The 17,889-nt window shown below is 46.4% G+C and overlaps 1 protein-coding gene across 7 annotated transcripts in view; it reads left to right on the top strand.

Moving 5' to 3' along the window:
* Positions 1-17,889, top strand: part of ULK1 (unc-51 like autophagy activating kinase 1) — an 81,946-nt gene that overhangs the window by 32,172 nt on the left and 31,885 nt on the right. For all 7 annotated transcript variants that reach the window (XM_055702719.1, XM_055702743.1, XM_055702737.1 and 4 more), the window contains 3 exons: positions 4,338-4,396; positions 8,208-8,290; positions 12,817-12,867. In XM_055702719.1, coding sequence (XP_055558694.1) covers positions 4,338-4,396; positions 8,208-8,290; positions 12,817-12,867 — 193 coding nt within the window. The remainder of the gene's footprint in view (positions 1-4,337; positions 4,397-8,207; positions 8,291-12,816; positions 12,868-17,889) is intronic.

Raw genomic sequence — 17,889 nt, forward strand, 5'->3', positions numbered from 1 at the left:
GTGGTCTACACCTGCATCTCTGCATTTCTGTCGCTGAGGACAGGACTTGAACAGCGTGTATCTTCGTCTTGCTGACCAGTACCGAGAAGTGCCTTACAAGTGTAATGGTTTTCTCTTGTCCTTACCTGAGCAGAAAAAATTGTGACCCACTGCCCCCCATCAGGTGATGTGGGCTCCACAGCCAAATGACATCCAGAAGCAAAACCGGAAGCAGAGAAGAAAGATTTACACAAGGTCTAAAATATCTTTAAAAAAAAATCTAGTCCTTGTTGGATGCTGTAGAGTTTAATTAAATGACCTCGATCTCTTTTTTTTTTTTCCTTCTTTTTTCCTTTTTTTTTCTGAGGGGTGGGGAGAATCACACAGATGTTCCTGTTGATTTCTGCTGTGTGACCCCTTTAAAAAATGTGCAGCTCTCAGTAAGCAGGTGCACTGCCAAGCACATGCAGTTTGTGTCAGAGCTGTCTCTGGCAGGGGCATGGGTCCACTTGGGCATCAGATCCTCTGTGGAATATAAATTTTACTGCCTGGTCTGGCAGCTCTGAAAGAGTTAACCTGCCTGTATGTGTTATCATCCCAGCTAGCTGCTAGGTGAAAAATTAATTTCTAAGCCTGGTGTACCAAGCCCACTGCTTTATTTCTGGGTTAATTCTGCCTGCATAAGTACTAGGATTACGTATCACTTACAACAACTGTTATGTTGTGAAATGGGCTTTGAGGAAGACTAGGGCAGGGAGGATTTTATACCCAGAATTTGAACTCCTGGATTATTTTCCAGGCAGGCTGCCCTTCTGTTCCCAAAGCTGTTCCTCTGGACTGCCCTGTGCCAGTGGGGACAGATATTCTTGGCAGCAGCAAGTTATTCTGGTGAGACAGGTCAGTGATTGATCTGTTGCTGTAGTCAGCAGGCCATTGGCTTCTGGACTAGTGTTTGTGGGTCTGATCCTGCTCTGTTGGGAATGGAGAGAAAAACATTCATGGGCAGCTAAAGAAAAGGGTTTAGGGCTGAGGTTTTTTGGTTATTTCTGGTCCTTTTGCTTTTAAGTTCCCCTGAATGCTGGCTACTTAGTTGTGGCAATCCTAAAATATCAGCCGTTAAGACTGCAGAAGCAGAAGGTATTTTACAGCAGGTTATCAAGCTTTTCCCTAAAACTATTGAGCTAGAAACATGAGTACTATTTTCTTACATACTTGAATCCCCTCTCTGCACCTCCAAATCCCCAGAAATCCTGAAGGAAAGACTTCAGAGAACAGAGCAGGTACCATACGCCTTCTATGAAGTGTTGACTAGACAGTTCTGTTCACAGGGGCTGTGGATGTCTCTGGTGCTCTTCTGACCGAATGCCAGGCTTTTGCATCCAGCCTTTGCCCAGCACAACAAATCCAGAGCTGAGCGCTTTTGGAAGCACTACCCTGCGTGCTTTTTGCATGCAGTTCACTTGCAGGCAGCCAGCACCAAGTGGGATTTGGCAGGGTTACGCTGAATGTCTTTGTTGGCTCGACATATTTTGACTGCTGCTCGGGACAAGGTAGCAGAGTGGCAGGATTCAATTTGTCCATTTGTCTTTGTATATAGAAAGAACAGAAAAAACCAGAGACAGTTACACTAACACAACTGCTCCATAGTAACATGAGAGGGGGAACAAGGACATAAATTGGCTTGCTGGTGTGTCTCCTGTTCTTGGGGAAAACGGAGCTGTCCATTCTGCATCCCTGTTTCTGACAGATGGATGCTGTCCTACAGGTAGCAGCTGGCTCTGTGTACCTTGAATGGTCCCGCTGTTAGGTGCCCAAAATGTGCTTTTTCTGGTGTTTTTCTTCAGTAGGGTGTATCTGCCTGGAAGGCAGATTCCAAAGTCCTTAGCTTCCTAGAAGAAGGAATTAAAATGGCATTTTTAGCGTCTTACGAACATTTCTGCATATTTTTTTCCATGCTTCTCAGAGAAGCACTACTTACTAAAGGAGAGGCGAGCAAAGTGGCTGAAGGTACCAGTGCTTTATGAAATGGATGCTAACAGCAGGAAAGCAGTGGGCGTGTTACTGCAAGCCTGGGAGCCTGCTGCTAGGAGCAGAACTGTGTGACTCAGTTGGTTAATACATGAGATGCAGTTGGCTTCACTGCATTAATGGTGATCCACAGTTGTCTGTGGGCCCTCACTAACATGGCTCTACTGCCCAGCAGACAGCTACCTGTATCGGAGACCCACCTTGGATTGTGAGCTCCTGGGAACAGCCCTGGTGAGGAAGTGTGGTCTGGGAGGGCAGCAACCTGACTCCCTGGAAGTGTTTCTTACAGAACAAGTGGGAATTGTACTGAGGCAGCAGAATGTGGAGAGGCAACATCCCTACAGGGATATCTCTTGAATTTGTACAAAGAGGAGGGGAACTTACTGAGGATTTTGTTTCTATCCAAGATAGTGCTTGGAAACCTTCTCTAATGAACTGGGCTTTGCATGTGTGCTCCTTTTAATATACTCTGTCTTTATTGCCAGGAAAATCTCTGACAACAAAAATCCCTGTTTGGAATAGATCAGAGCATCATTGTTATTTGTGAAACAATTGAGTTGTTGCAACAGGAAATGAACAGAGCAAATAGCCAAGGCTTGTATCTCTGATATGAGCAAACAGTTTGCTTCCCTGCAGTGGAGTTCTGTTCCTCCTTGTACATTATGTCTGTCGGGCGTATTTCTCATCATGTAGAGCACTGTGGCCAAGCCATTTGGTGCAGCATGTGTGCTTGCCTTATTAAAGTTTGCCAAATATTAAGAATCTAATTACAGGGCAAGATCTGCAAGGGGAGTGGTGTAAAACAGAGTTTTACTGAAATAAATCAAATTGAGTGGCAGTGATTGGAAACCTGATGCTGTTTGGTGTCTACGTAACAAGGTGTTTTGCTAAATCACAAACTACTACAATGAATGTTAGAAAGAGTTTTTGCACCTCCTATTTGGGTCCCTGCTGTGTCTGTGAACAGCAAAGGATACATTATTGCAGAAAGGAGAACCAGGAAATCTTTCTTATTTCCGCCTTCTAGGAATCCAGTTACAAACTGATAGGAGAGCTGTGAAGCTTGGGTTGCTAAGACTGCAAGAAATGCTGTCCTGGTCAATGCAACATGAGTCTATTAGCAGCTTTTGAGACTTTCCCTTTGGTTTCTCTTGAGGTTTTGTACTGAGCTTTTAGTTATCCTTAATTTTCATCTTCACCCAGAGGGAGGAGGTGATGTTGAAATGGCATCTTATGTGGCTGCTTTTCCAGCTGTGCTGTATCAGTGGTATTTTGATGGCCATCTGCAGATTGGCTTCTCTGATTTGCTGTTTTGAGCATCTTAATTGACCTCAAATGCTTCTAATTTAGAGGTGGAAGTAGGTGGAAGGCTTGAGGGGTTTTTTGAGCCTGCCCTGAACTCAGGAGAAGCTGCCTGTTGCTGCCTCATTCACACTTTCCTACACACTCAGCTGCACCAATAACTGATTGCAGATGAATCTCTCTGATCTTTCTTCCCTGTTTATGTGTACCTTCATGTCTGTGTTATGCCAGCCAGCCTGCTCTGCCTTTAATAAAGAGACTTTGCCTAAGCAGAAAAGCTTGAGACGCTAGGGTTCATCTACTGGCCTATATCATTTGTTGCATAAAAACAAATGGAGAAATGACATTAGGAGATTTTTATGTATCTGTGCTTCTATACTGGCGATTTTATTTTTAACCTCAGATGTAAGCCTCTTGTTGTGCCTAGCTATGTAAGCCTCTTGTTGTGCCTAGCTTTTTTTTTTTTTTTAAATCAGTTCTCTCAGAATTTGGAATCTTCTTGTCAGTGTCCCCAGCAGTTGTGTATATTGCTGCACAAATAGGAGCTGTGGCTTCAGACCTTATGGCTTCCTGGAATTAAAGTAAAAAAATCCTAATTCAGTTGCTGTTTCCCTATGTTCCTAGTCTCTTTGCAGATCCCTTGCCTATCAACAGGCTCTCTGTCCCTTTTCTAAATGCCCTACAGCATTAATCCATGTTCTCAGCAGGATCTGCCATTCATCATTTGGGCCTCCTCACGTCTGCAATTATTTAGCCTCCTGGGTGAGGCTATTAGGCCAGCTCAGACCTAAGCCTCAGAGCCCACTGCACCAAAGCTCAGCCCTTGGAAGGGGACTGTAGGACAGAACCAGGTCAGGGACAAAAGGACAGCAGGCTGAAATACTGTATTTTCACTCTGGCACAATGCTGGCTTTTCAGTCTAAAGCAAGCTGCAGGTTATCATTTTCCTCTGCTGGTTCAGATAGAAATGCTAATCCCTTCCCTTTATTGTCAACTGCTTCATGTACTAGTTTTCTTTCTCCTTACAGGCCAGCAGCCCACAGGATCTTCGCCTCTTCTATGAGAAAAACAAGATGCTGATGCCGAAGTAAGCATTTTCCAGTGTTGCTGTTTGTATGCACTTGTTTACTCTGTATTTACACCTGTCCTCGCTTGCTCCTGGCTTGTCACTCGGGGGGCTGACTGTAAAAATATTTGGCTGCCTGCCTACCTCCGTTCCTTAAACTAGCAGTGATGTGGCCCAGAGAAAGTCAGGCAGTAGTGGATTGCCAGAGCTGGCATTCTGTCTTTCTGCAGATACTGTTCTCCTACCTTGCAAAAATTCAGGATCGTTAGTGGTTTCAAGAGCCAGCTAGTGATCCTGTCCCACATATGGCTTCCCTGAGTCTGCGAGCCTTGAGAAGAACTCATGGCAATTCTTGAATCATGCGAGCAGCCAGACTGCAGTCTTGCCTGTAACCTGCCATACCTGACTGCAGATCACATTGCCATTTCTCACGTGTCAGGGCAGCAACTGCTTGTGTCCGTTCTGCTAATAGGAGGAAATACTATAACCTCGATGGAAATGGATACTGCTGCAGTTTTCAAGGGGAAGATAATGCTTTTGTCCCACTTGGGTGTAAGTTACCTAGCTGCTTAGTGCTGTGATTTGTCATTGTATTTTGGTTTTGTTGCTGTGGTCTTTTCTTTTGATCTCTGAGCTCTTGAAGCAGAATCTCACGCCTGCTCTGAAAACCTCAGCCTGGTATAGAGACAAGACTGAAGTTCCAGATTACACATCCAGAAATTGGAAGGCCCTTTTTAACCAGAAAGTTAGCTTCTGTTTGGCAGAGCTGCTGATGGCAGCCACATATGCAGGAAGTTCACTGAGCTGCTGTAGGTGGATTTTTTTCCTTATCAGCTTAAATAGCTCCAAGAGATAGTAGAAGGGACTGTCAAGAAACTAGAGCTGTTACTAATGGCTTGTGCTATGCATTTAGTTTCCCATTGAGACTTCCCTTTTTGGGGGGACAGATTTCTACCAGGATTAAATCTAGGGCATCTGCATACTCTCCTGAATTGAACCAGAGGGTGTGATGGAGTAAAACACCTAAACAGAACAACTCAAAGCAAAAATGCCACCACATAGCTGGAGCTAGATAGTCTGTGTGAGCACAAAGCAGAGCTTCTGTTTCCCCTAAAACTTGGCTGCTCACCTTTTGAGGTAGTCCCTCATACCAAGAAATCCCTACAGTTAATGAGCTTCCTTGTGTTGATCATGCTGCCCCGCTGCTGCTTTGGCTTGTAGTGTATGCAGTAGGATGCAGGCGAGGGGAGAAATGAAACAGCTGTAAAAGGAGAGCATGTCTGTTCTTGTAGAGGATTAGTCCTTCTCCTTCGTTGTGAGCCCTTTATGCAGCCTGCATTCACCGCTTTCACTTATCTCCACTTTTTAACTACCAAATTCCTCCAAAGCGTAGATCCAAGACCATTGTTTTTTCACTACAGAAGTCAGATCTGAAGCAGCCTTTGTGTAAATGCAGATTCCTTGCTTTCCAGAGTCAGTTTATCTCTTTAACGTGAGTTGCTGTCTGTGCTATTTCCTGAGTAAACATGAATAAACTGCCTCGGTAGCCCTGTCAACACAGGATGAAACACGAAGCTGCTCCAGAGACCTCTTTCTTGAGCTGCAGCAGTGCCAGGGTTTGGTTTCATTCTCCTTGGGGCTAGGCAGGCTGGCACCCACCACCGCATCGCCATGGAAGTGCTGCATTTTAGCTTGGGAACAGGGTGGGGAAGAAGAGCTCATTGCATGCTCACCAGCGGTCTCTGCCTGCCGGGCTTGTGCCGATGCTGGCAGGTGAAATGCCGTTCTGAGGCGAGGAGCCCATGTCAGTGGGAGAAAGCCCAAAGGCCTCACAATTTTAATAGCACTGATCTAAATAGCTAACATTCATTGTGCCAATTTGCATGGCAAAGTACATTCTAGAGCATGGGGGGAAGGAGGCAGTTCTGTTGCTTGTGTTCAAAAAGATGGCCTTGGAAAATAATACTGTAGCATAGCAAATCTTGACATTTTAGACTTGAGAGATAAGAGGAGGCAAACAGGCTGTTAATGTGCACCATCTTCAGTCTGTGTTGTGACATCTGAGGTCTACTGCTTGACCTGCCTGTTTCTTGGCTTTAAAACCATACAAAAGCTAAAGTCATTGCTGGAAAATGGACTCATTTTGGATGAGATCTTTATGTGTCATGGATAAATAAATTATGACGATAACACTGGAGTACTGCAAGTCTCCAACACTAATGTATTTTTCAGGAAACTCTGCTAGCTGTGGTATCTTGGGTTATTTTGTTGTGCGGTGTGCTTCGAAGGCACAGTTTTTTGCTGTGAGGGTGTTTTTTACTGGCTCAAACCAAATCTTAGTTTAACTGTGTCCCTCCCAGAGTCCTGGTGTCCTCCTCCTTTGTCAGCCTGGGAGGGCACACAAAGTCATTCTAGTGTCAGGGATGGAAGAGCAGCTCCTCCAGTACAAACAAGGATGAGGGATGCATACCATCATTCTCTGTTCTAGGAACTGCTAGGCTCAAATTCCTTTGCCAGCAAGGCCTTAGGGCTTCACAGAAAAATAACTGGGCACTGCTGAAACCTATAAATACATAGTGTGCCTTACATCTCTGGTTTCACTGAACAGGGGTCTGTTAGTGCTAGCTAGCACCTCTTTTTTCCCCCCACTATTTCTTGTCCTAGCTTCTTTTTTTTACCCTCTCTGTGGCAGAGGTGGGGTTGGTGGAAACAGTGTAGGAAGAATTGTTTCTCCCAGCATCGGCTGGGCTTGGCTTTGGGGAGGTGAGCGATGCCAGCCCAGCGAAGCAGAGCCCTGCCCGAGCGAGCCACGTGCTGAGCCACTGAGCAGGCTTGGACTCCGTGCAGTTAAAATTACTGTGCTGAGCAACATGCCATTACCTCAGCTGACCTGGCATGGGGAGAGGGGGAAGCCTGGCAAACCGTGGGAGCCGTGCTGGGTACAGCCGTGGTAAACAGAGTTAATACTGAAAGGGTCTGGAGCCACGTTGCGTTTGGAGGGCTCTGCTCTGGCTGTGGGGCTGGCTGCTGCAGCCCCTGACAGTGCTGCTGCTGACAGAGGGAAGTCAGCAGAGCTGGATCCACTTATGCAAGAGCTGAACGCTGCTTTCCCTGCCTTAATCTGTTCATTTATTCCCTGCTTCTTGCAGTCTGTTGGGGTTGTGGAGAGCTGCCCTAGCCTCTCCTCCACCTGCTTTCTTCCTGGCTCTAGTGCAAAGTGGGGTGATAGCTGCACTAGTTTCAGCTTGCTCGAGTGGCAGTTGCTCACATCTTAGTGGTCTTCAATTAATAAATGCTGTATATCAAGGAAGCCAGTAAGCAAAGGTTATTGCTGGTCTTAGATAAGCTGCACTGAAAAAGAAATGCCTTTATTAAAATGGTAGTAATTAGTGATACATTTCATCAGCAATGTCTTAATTGGAAGCTTTCCCTTGGTAACTGCTTCATTTTAATGACCTCCTTATTCCCATTAGAGCAAGTAGAAGAGATTTTATTTACGATGTGTGAAATATTGCATGTTGAATGGACTTAGCCGAGACCCAGAGGGATGACACTGGCACCACTGTGGAAGGAAAGGATCTGCAGGAGCTTCTGGGAGAGGCCACTAAAGCTAGATTAGCTGTAGCCTTAACAATGACTATGTGGAGTAAAAGCCAAACAGAAATGCAAATAGAGATGTTTCTGTTCATCTTCTCTCCCGGTGAGCTCCTCTTTATGTTCCTAGCCCAGCAGGCACAAAGTGAGTTAGCATTTGCAGGTTGCCTTCCTGAATATGTAAAAGCAGTTTAAGTAGATTGCAAGTCTCTTATTTTGCTTTTGTTTTCAATCCTAGCATCCCCAGGGAGACATCAAGCCACCTGAGACAGCTGCTGCTGGGCCTCTTGCAGCGTAATCATAAGGACCGCATGGACTTTGGTAAGACCTCCTTCCAGTTTCAGTTCTGCTGCCTGTCCGTGCCATCTTTTGTGCTATGGCACTGCACAAACCTCTGTACTTCTGGCTGGTACTAGGAGAAGCATCCAGACACCAGGATTTCACCTGTGCCTGGGAGATTGCATAATCTCGGGGGTTTTAGTGGATGTGCTGGGAAGGTCAGTGCTGATTGCAGTACAGTTTTGTAAACCCAGAGATTTGGTGCACCTTCAGCAAATGTTTCGTACTTGTATTTCCTCTCTTGGCTTCTGCTCTCTGAACTTGTATTGTGTTCAGCATGCTGCCAGGTGAAACATATGTCTTGTGCATTTGTGCTCTTTCCCTGTCATAGTTTGTTCCCAAAGCTGTAAGCTGCACCCATTTAATGAACAATTCAGTCAATCCCCTCCATTTCTCAGGGTCTGCAGTAATATCTGAGCCAGGATACTGTAGCAGCTTGGGGACCCTTCCTTCCTTCTCCAGGTTTCTGTGGAAGGATGCCTTGGTTCTCATCAGGGCTCAAGCTGGCAGTCTTTCGACTCTCCCTGTAGACCTGTGTCTCTGTCTCCTGACTTGGCTGGCATGAATTTCCTTTTTTTGATGTCTTACTCCTTCTAAACGGAGAACAATCATTATGTGCTAGGCAGTTCTGGCTTTGGCAGACTCTTCCAGATGTGTCTAGCTGAGCTAAAAGGTCTGAAGAACCTCTAGTGAAGCCATGTCCTAGAGGAAAATGGGCAGAGGTGGAATCATTCCTAGAGCCCCAGAAAGGACCAGGTCATTTAAAGGGAGCTCTGTGGTCTTTTAGTCTTCCCCACCACCTCTCCTGTCTTCTTGGGCAAAGACAGTCTAGACTCGTCTCAGGTGAAAATTGGGATCTGAATGCTCTCTCTCACCAAGGAAGCTGGCCCTGGTGGTGTCTCCTGAGAGCAGCAGGGAGCAGCTTTGCTGCCACCGGCCAGTGCTGCTGCCGGGAGGTGTAGGCTTGCCTCTCAGCCTTTCTGTTTGAGTAAGGTTTGTGCTGGGCAAGCCTGCTCAAGTGGTTTTCCTGAGACAAGGCAGCAAGGCCAAAGCCAGTGCACTTGTGTTAAGTGTCAGATGGGCAGTATCACAGCAAAAGCATCCTGCTTTTTGCACAGACACTACATTTTTTCACCTGACTATAAAGTGTGCTGCTGTGTTTTTTCAGGATACTGTTTTTTAGTCAGGCTTGGGGTAAAAGGGTTTGACATATCTGTCTTTTGGGAGGTGACTTTCTGTTGGTTTTTTGCTGCTTATCTGCTCAGGTGGATTGTTTCACGCTGGGCAGCATGTGCTAGTTGAAGAGAAATTGTTTTGCAGCCTCTGTTATTCTTTTGGATTAGAGATGCCGGGAAAGCCTTTGAGGAGACAGTGTCACTTGGGTGAAGCAAGTGTGACACAGATTAAGTGAAGCTGATCATAATTATCCAGGGCTGAATGCAAAGCACTGCCGTACTACAGTGCAGAAGTGAGAAAACAAGCCTTTTGAAAAGGGAGTTGTTGAAGCTACTGACTGACTTGGATGTAAGCACCTCTCAGATTCCCTGCAGATTGTCTGTCTGGGCTGTGGGTCTCTACCTATTCAATCAGGCCGCTGTGCATTTCAAAAGAAAATATCTTTGATGCTCCTGTTTCCCTGCTGTCAGAAATTGAGTCTGGTAAACCTTTTTGGCCCCCTGTAAGCTAGTTTTGTACCTCTTGGGAGTAGACTGCATGAGTCAGTGTCTAACACTTGGAAATTTGAGATAATAGACTTTGATTTCACTCAGGACAACAGTTACAGCAATTCTTGCTGCACCGAGATTGTTGCCTGCCCTTAATCACATGCAGGATCCTTTTCTCTATAAATTGGCATGTCCTTGTAAGATGTAACTGTTTCTCAGGGAGAGTTTGTGAATATGTTCTGTAAAGGTGCCTATATTTGAGATACTCCTTGTGCTTTATAGAAGGCAGGTCTCAATGGCTGTGTGACATCCCATGCCATATTCTGATATCTCCTGTCAGTCGAGAGGAAAGCAAGTGCCAGAGCCGTGATTTATTTAGACCAATACACTTCCACAGAATCCAGTTGTATTCCTGGTCTCATCCACCTCTGACTCGGCTGAAGCATCTGAGCTTCCTCCCTGCTTGTGACACCACCGTTTTCCTTTCCCTGCTGTCTGCTGGTGCTCAATCTTCAGCTTTTCTACATTCCTGAGGGCTCAGACTCTCTGACCTACCAAATGGACCCTTTTCCTTAGCGTCTGCTCAGGAGGCATCCAGATGATGCCCCTTGCCAAAATAGCAGCACTGCTTAAATGAGAGCTCTTCCCTGTGCCCAGCTGTTGCTGTGTTTTCAGCTGCTGTCCGTGGCCAGCTGTGCACAAGCTGTTAACGGCCCACAGCTTCAAATCCTATGTGAAGCAGATCTCCCCCTTCCCTTAGGTAGTGCCCCATAGACAGGTGCTTTGTCCTCCTACTGGCAAACTAACTGTCGCTGCTCCCTTCACCTGTGGTATTTATAGGAAGTCTGCTTTGGCTCGTGGTTGGTGCCTTTGTTCACTGTTCCTTTCCTCTCCTGCGCTTTGTAAGGTGAAGATTTGCCAGTGCTGCCAGGCTAGGGATGGTTCCTGAGCCACCATCCCCAGAGGAGGGGTGTCCTCCTGTTCTTGAGGACCTCTGCAGTCTGCCTGGAGAAGAGTGCTGTGCCCTCAAGGGAGCTCCCCAGAGTTTAGTTGACCCACACAACAGCAACACAAAAGCTTCAAACATCATTTACTTGTTGTGTCTCAGCTGCTCTTCAGCCAGAAATTGATGGTCTTTGCAATCTCAAGATTATCTAGAGGAAAGGCAGGAGGGGGTTCAAGTTGCAAATTTCCTGCAGGATCATTTAAATTTTGCTTTGCAAGCCACAACTAATAAGCAGTTTGGAGGGGGGAGGGGGGAAAATGAAAGAAATCATTTCCATCCCCTCAGTTGAATCAGCTAAGCTGAGGGATGGTACCCTCTGGAGAGGCAGGCTGAAGAAGCAGGAAACTCCAGCAGCTGGGCAGCTCCAGGCAGGATAGGGATGTCCTCCATCTACAGCAGATCTTAATTTGTGGGATTTCAGCTTTCCCTTCCAGAGATTCCCATCACTTCTGTTGTGCTAAGTTCGAGACCAGTGCACTCTGGCTGCAGGACCCTGAAATAGCAGTGGCAAGGAGGGGCTGGGGAGAGAGGAATTGTTTAACTTTAAAAAGCAGACAAACAAAATACTCAGTTGCTACTTTATGGAAAGCCTGCTGGCCAAAGAGGAGCTGTTTACAGAAAGCAGAAGTTTGTAAACCTTAAGTGTTGCAACAGGAAAACTATGCTGGTAACAAGTTGAACTGCCTGCAGTTAGCCAAATAATCAGTGTTGATCCGTGAGTAACGCTCCTGAAAGGTGGAGGTGCTGGTGGTGGTAGGAGAGGACTCTGGCGTAGAGCTGCAGTGGATCAGACGTGAAGGCGTCAGGAGGGGTGGCTACTTGTCAGGACAGGCGAGCACGTGGAGGGTCTCCAGCAAGCCAGGACAGAAGCCTTTCTTGGCCTGGATCTGTAGAATATCTTGCCGTAATGAGTAAAGAAGGCAGCAGTTATGTCTGGTGTGAAAGGGAGGGAGTTCTGTGTGGGCCTTCTAGAAAATGCATTTCTGCCTTCAGTGCACAATGGATTTGGGTCTGTGTGTGATAGAAGACCACTCAGTGGAAGTCCTTTTGTCCTATCATTCCTCTTCTGTGGAATGAGTGGCAGTGCAGTGTGATAAATACAGCTCTCCTGGATCCCTACAATTAGGGTGACCTGCCACCCTGATCAGCCAGGGACTTTTGTCTTTCAGTGCACCTTGGGATTTCTCCCTTCTTGCTGATGGGAGCTTTTGATGCTCATGCACAGGCATGGCCATGCCAGGATGTGACATAGTCATGCTGTCTGGCTCTCAATAACTGATGCCATTCCTAGAAGTGTAAGAGTTGTTGCAAGACAGTGAAGCATTAACAATTTAGTGTGTTCTCCCCAGCAGCCCAGGGTTGTAGCTTGCAGCAAAATCTAAGTCCGTTAATGCCCTGTGGGGAAGGAAAATCCATTAGTACTGGTGGCGAGTCCAAAGGTACAAATCCTCATGTCCTTTGGCCATGCTTTTGGCAAAGTTTTTTTTTCCTCCCTTTCTTCATTAATGTAATTGCCCCAGCTCTGATTTTGCAGAGATGGCTGGTAGCAGAGGAACCACTTCTTTTTTTTTTTTTTTTCATACTTATATAGCAATCCCTGGATTCAAATAATTTTCCATCCTTTTTTAAGAGTAGGTCCTACGTGCAGTTCCCAGTCCGCATTCTTGACAGCTGCTATATGCCACCACAGTTGACCAACTTCCATGGATGACTGGATTGCATGGAAAAATCACTGTAAAAATACTGTAACTTGCTAGGCTTTAACTGCTTTGTAAACTTCTTACAGTCTCTTCCTTTCACTGAGTCATTGTTCCTGAATTCTTTTTTTTTTTTTTCAGATGAATTTTTCCATCACCCATTCTTGGATGCAAGTGCCTCTATGAAAAAATGTAAGTGTTGCATTTTCTTATTACAACTCTCTTTTAACTCTGGCATGACTTCCTTTGCTGCTAGTTCAAGAAGAAAGAAAAAGACTGCTTTCTGTTTTTCTTAGTCATTTAGGCAGGGATTTGGCATTTGTTACTGTGTGTCCAGATTTTGCCATCAAAATGTATTTAATTATGCTGAGTTATCTTCAAAGGGATGATTAGGGGCTGCTTAGAAACCTAAAGCAGAAGCAAGTCTAGCTTTGAAATGTATTCATCTTCTTTGTATGAAGTGCTTGGCCAGCGGGGATGCTTGTAGGTAAACAGGATTATGCAGCACGGTCTTGCTCTTCGTCTGCATCTGCAGGGCAGTTCAGGATAGTGAATGGTGGAAACGGGCACTCTTGCCCCTGCTTGCCAGCTGGCACCTTAGGTTGGCTGTGCAAAACGGCAGGCTCCGGTTACCAAATCTTGCTTCAGCATTTACCTCCAAATTCTTAATAAATCTTAATGGTTACATTTGAATGCTCTGTGAGAACTGGCCAAAGCAAAGACAGATTTCTATTGAAAGTTCTTTCTTTCTTCGTTTGATTCAAAACTTTTGAATATTTCCAAGCACACTTACTAGGATTCAGAGGTTTGTTTTCAGTGGAAAACAACTCAGAATTGCTTCTAGTGTGTATGGGATATGATAGTCCTTCGGCCAAGACACTTAGCTTGGTGGAATTATGTGTGGTTGTCATATTCTGGAAGGATCCTCCTGAGCCCTTTAATCTCCTGATAGAACCAAGGCTTCCCATCAGTGAGTGACATGGGGTGCCCAGTGCAAGGGCTAGAAGTTTCAGAGGAAGCATGTCTAGCACATTCTGAACACGGAGCCCTGGTTGGATGTATGTTGTAGGTGGATGCCCCTTGTCTGATGTCCACATCACTCCTGACAGTCCCTTGCTTTCTTGCTTCCAGAGCAGGAATTCTTAGTTGCTCCTGATACAGATTTTAACTGTGTACTTAGGTGACCGTCCTGCGGGCAAGAAAAGACGCTTCTGGTTTAGGGGAGCTGGCAAACCGGCCAGGCCCCTGTCTCCATCTGCACCAGCAAGATATGGGGCGAGTCCTGTAAAGCAGGACTGCTCTGCAGGCAGGAAAGGACTCTGCCTGTGTAGGAGTCCTCCTGAGCCAGCTCGGCTCTCAGCACCTGCTATACCACTGCCGTATATGAAAAGCCCTTCAAAGTCTGATCCCCCTGTGGGCAGAGGACTCCCTTGGGATGCTGTTGCATGCCCACCAGCTCATCTCCTGCCTCCAGCAGTTCCCTTGCTTCGTTGTCCAGGGGAACAGAAGCCCCACTGCAAACAGGAGAGGGTTCTCCTGACTTGGCCTGAGTTTCCAGCTTCTGCGCAGTTGCCATGCAGAAACCTGAGGCACCATTATGAGCAGGGGACTGTAGCTCAGCTTTTACCCCCAGCTGCACCAAAGTTAGTGGTGTGGGGTCAAGGCCCAATAAAAAGAGTACCTTTATGGGCAGGTAAGGACTATAGGAACTCCAGACCTCTCTGCTGCCCTGCTGGTCCTCACCTCCGGGCATGTGTCCACAGCCTGGAGTCCTCTCCAGGCAGGAAGAACCACTGCTGGTCTTGAAAAGATGAGGAGAGAAATATCTCACCGTTGTTGGGGTCTTCTAAGTTGTTGTGTGCAGAAATCTGCTAGTGGAGAAGATGGTGCTTGCAGTCTGCTATGGAGGTCTCTGCTTGCCAGATGACAGCGATGGGTGAAGGTGTCCAGGAGGTGCAGTGAAGGACCTGGGTGAGGGAGGCTGCATGTGGGAAGGGTGGTCCTTTCGATTTCTGAATAGGTGGGAGGAGCCAGTGTGTCAGCAAAGATCTGGGTTGTGGTAATCTCCATAAGAAAAGCTCACCTGAGGTGTATGGAATGCTGCTTAACATGGTAGCATGCTTCGTGTTTGCAGTTGTAGCTGAAGTGGATGACTTGGCAAGGTTGCAGTTGCCCAGGGGCTAGCTCCCGTGGGTTTGCATGCAGAACCAAGACTAGTCCACAAGTTTATTGTGCTACTTCATCTCGGCGGGTGGTTTAGCATGTAGGAAGTATGGAAGAGAAGAGACAGAGCTGCACCTGTATCATGATGGTTGTGCCCAGACCCAGAGGCCACAGGCCTGTGGTGGGGGACGGCGGGAGGAGCAGTGTGCCCTCCTGGTTTTGTTCTCCATGGAAACTGGTAACTGGGCTGCCACTGGCTTCGGTGGAAGCAGGACTGAGTCCTTCACATTTGAGAGCACACAATTCTCTTAGGAGAGGCTGCTGGACTGTCTGTGCCAGCGCCTGCGCTCGAGTAGTAGCGGTTCTGGGACCAACTTGTGGAGACCTTGGCTAGGCTGAGGGACCCGCTGTGCTGCCGCCACCTGAAGGGCCTCCCGGCTCAGGGTCGCCTTCACTGCACTGGAGGCAGCCGTGCACCCGCCTGGGTCCCAAACCAGTGCTGAGGTGAGACTCTCCCTTTCATAGGGGAGCACCTCGCAGTGTGAGCAGTGTGGTGGTCCCCGTACCGCTGTGGGCAGATCGGCCCTTGGGTGGCACAGGGGGGGCTGCTGCAGAGCTGGGCACGGCACAGGCTGCAGAGCCCTGTCGGGCTGTGCCAGAGCAATGAGTAACAATAAAGTGAGAGCTGTCAGCTGTTCATTCTGCGTGGATATGTGTTAGTAGACCATCTTGTGGAATTAGATCTTTAGTGCAACGTAATCTTGGAATTCAGTAGATCGGGGAATCCTCAAATGTGGATAATTTTGAAGTTGCTGAGGCAGGGGTCCCCCTTGTTTAAATAAATCTGCATGTTTTTCAAGACGGATCATTAAAATCAACATTTCTGTCAAAAATCTTGAAATACGACATTTTTGACAAGTTCATCCTCTCCGCTGCGGTTTCAAGGGACACTTGCTCTCACGTCCGTCCTCTCATCTCACTCCTTTAGTGGAGCAAGGACGCCAGGCTGCTGCCATCAAGGAGTGCTGCAGACCTCAGCCTGCAGAGTAGGGTCAGGGCCTTGTGCTTTAGCTAAAACATGTGCTTTATTTTTTGTTTGTTTATTTATATTTTTTTTTATATTGTGGGGTTTGTACCTGTGACTAAGCATGTACTTTAGATATGTAAAAATTTATTAATAAAGTCTTTAAAATACTATGTCTAGTCAGAATGTCATCTGTCTGTAGCCAGGTCTGATCAGCATATGGTACAGGGCAGTGGATTACAGTAATAATGCATGAGAAGGCATAATTAGACGCTTGTGCAAGTCTTCTCTGAGTAAACACATTGTAATTGGTACCCATGCAGAATATTTTGGAGGTTTTTTTGCTTCTACCTTTAATGAATGGTAAGCTGGTACCTCCTTTACTTGGAGTTAAGAGAGCATGAAAGGCGAGCTGTTATGGTTCAGAAGTGTACGGTGGCTCAGTGTCTGGAGTATCTGCCAGGCTTGGCTTAACTTACCATCTTTATAATTCTATTGTACATAAAATACTCAAACCAGAAAAAAATCACTGTGACTTCTGCATATAGAAGGTTTTAATGGTGCAAATTTTTGAACTTTAAAAAGCAGCCTATTCTTCGGGCTAGTCCTTTCAGTTCTTGTGCTCAAACTGTTGACTTGTCAGAGACTGCAATTAAATGACTTTTTGATGACTGGTTTTAATTGAATCCAGATAATCACAAAAATGCATCTCTCCAGTGTGTGTAGAACTCGGATTCCAAATAAAGCTTGAGGCTTGGATATTTTTAGGATGACCAAGCCCCTGATAGGATGACATGTCAGAAGTGTTTTTTGCAAGTGTAGGATCCAGTATCAGGATCCACACAGCTGGAGCACGGGCTTGCCTTTGTGGCTCCCAGCTCTCCCATTCTGAAACCGGTTGGCATTGGTTATGCAACGTACAGGATGACTGTTTTGTTGCTGGAACAAGTTGGAGAGGACAATTATGAAAACAGACTTATTTACATTACAATTACACTGCAGCAATTTCTGGATTTGGGTGGGGGCCTACAATCCCTGTTAACATTCCCCGCATTCAGACTTGAGCTGAAAACATGATGAGCCAAGTGTTTGCACCCTTTTTAATTTTAAACTGGGAGTGTCTGGGTGTGTGGAGGAGAGGGAAGCAAGCGTCTTGCTTCAAGCTGTCCTATGTGGCTGATGCTGAAAAATGCCCAAACAGGGATGTAGTGGTCAGAGAGGGTTTGTCAAAGCCAAACCGTGTAGTCCTACATGCATGAAAATCTGTTCTCGGTGTCAGGACCTTTTGAGTTGGACCTCACAGCATCACAGGGTGGATTTGGGGAGTTTACAGGGTTTTAAACAGGAACAATGATTGAGAGGGGCTGTATCTAAAGGTGTGCTTCGTGCGGACAGAGTTCTAACTTCAGTTTTGGGTGATAGTGGCAAAGTCTGCTCTTACCTTCCGTCCAAAGCAAATGGACAAAAATAGGAAAGTCTTAATTCCAGCCAGGTTTAAATCAATAATAAACACAGAACCAAAATACAGTGGAGGGGCCCTTGAGAGGGAAATTAAATTACTATAACAAAAAGACTAATTCCAGGAAAAATGAACAATGATACAAGTCTTGCAGCAGCCACCTGTGAATACAGTTCAAGAATCACTCACCTTTCCTTGAAAGTGCCTTTCTGTAATGGGAAGGTTGGTCTCTACAAGGGTGAATTGTTCTGTAACAGCTGGCAGGATACAAAGGGGGAGACTTCCTCCACCCTGGATTTTTGGTGTTGTATGTATAAGGAAGGTATTAGGGATTGCTCTGCGGGAAGATCGCAGAGATCAAAAGCAGCGTGGTAGAGGCAGAACAGAGCTCTCCATTTTACAGGCACTTTCTCAGACCTCTGTGTGTGTTCCCTGAGCGTGGGGAGTGGGAGCCAGCTGTGCTGGAGGAACATGTGGGGTGTGGGAGTAGCAGCTCTCTATGCCAAGCCCCTGACCGACCTCCCAGAATACCCACCATCGCTGTCCCCGTGCCTCAACCGGAGCCGGG

The sequence above is a fragment of the Falco cherrug genome, chromosome 1, assembly GCF_023634085.1.
Source record: "Falco cherrug isolate bFalChe1 chromosome 1, bFalChe1.pri, whole genome shotgun sequence".
Lineage (NCBI taxonomy): Eukaryota > Metazoa > Chordata > Aves > Falconiformes > Falconidae > Falco > Falco cherrug.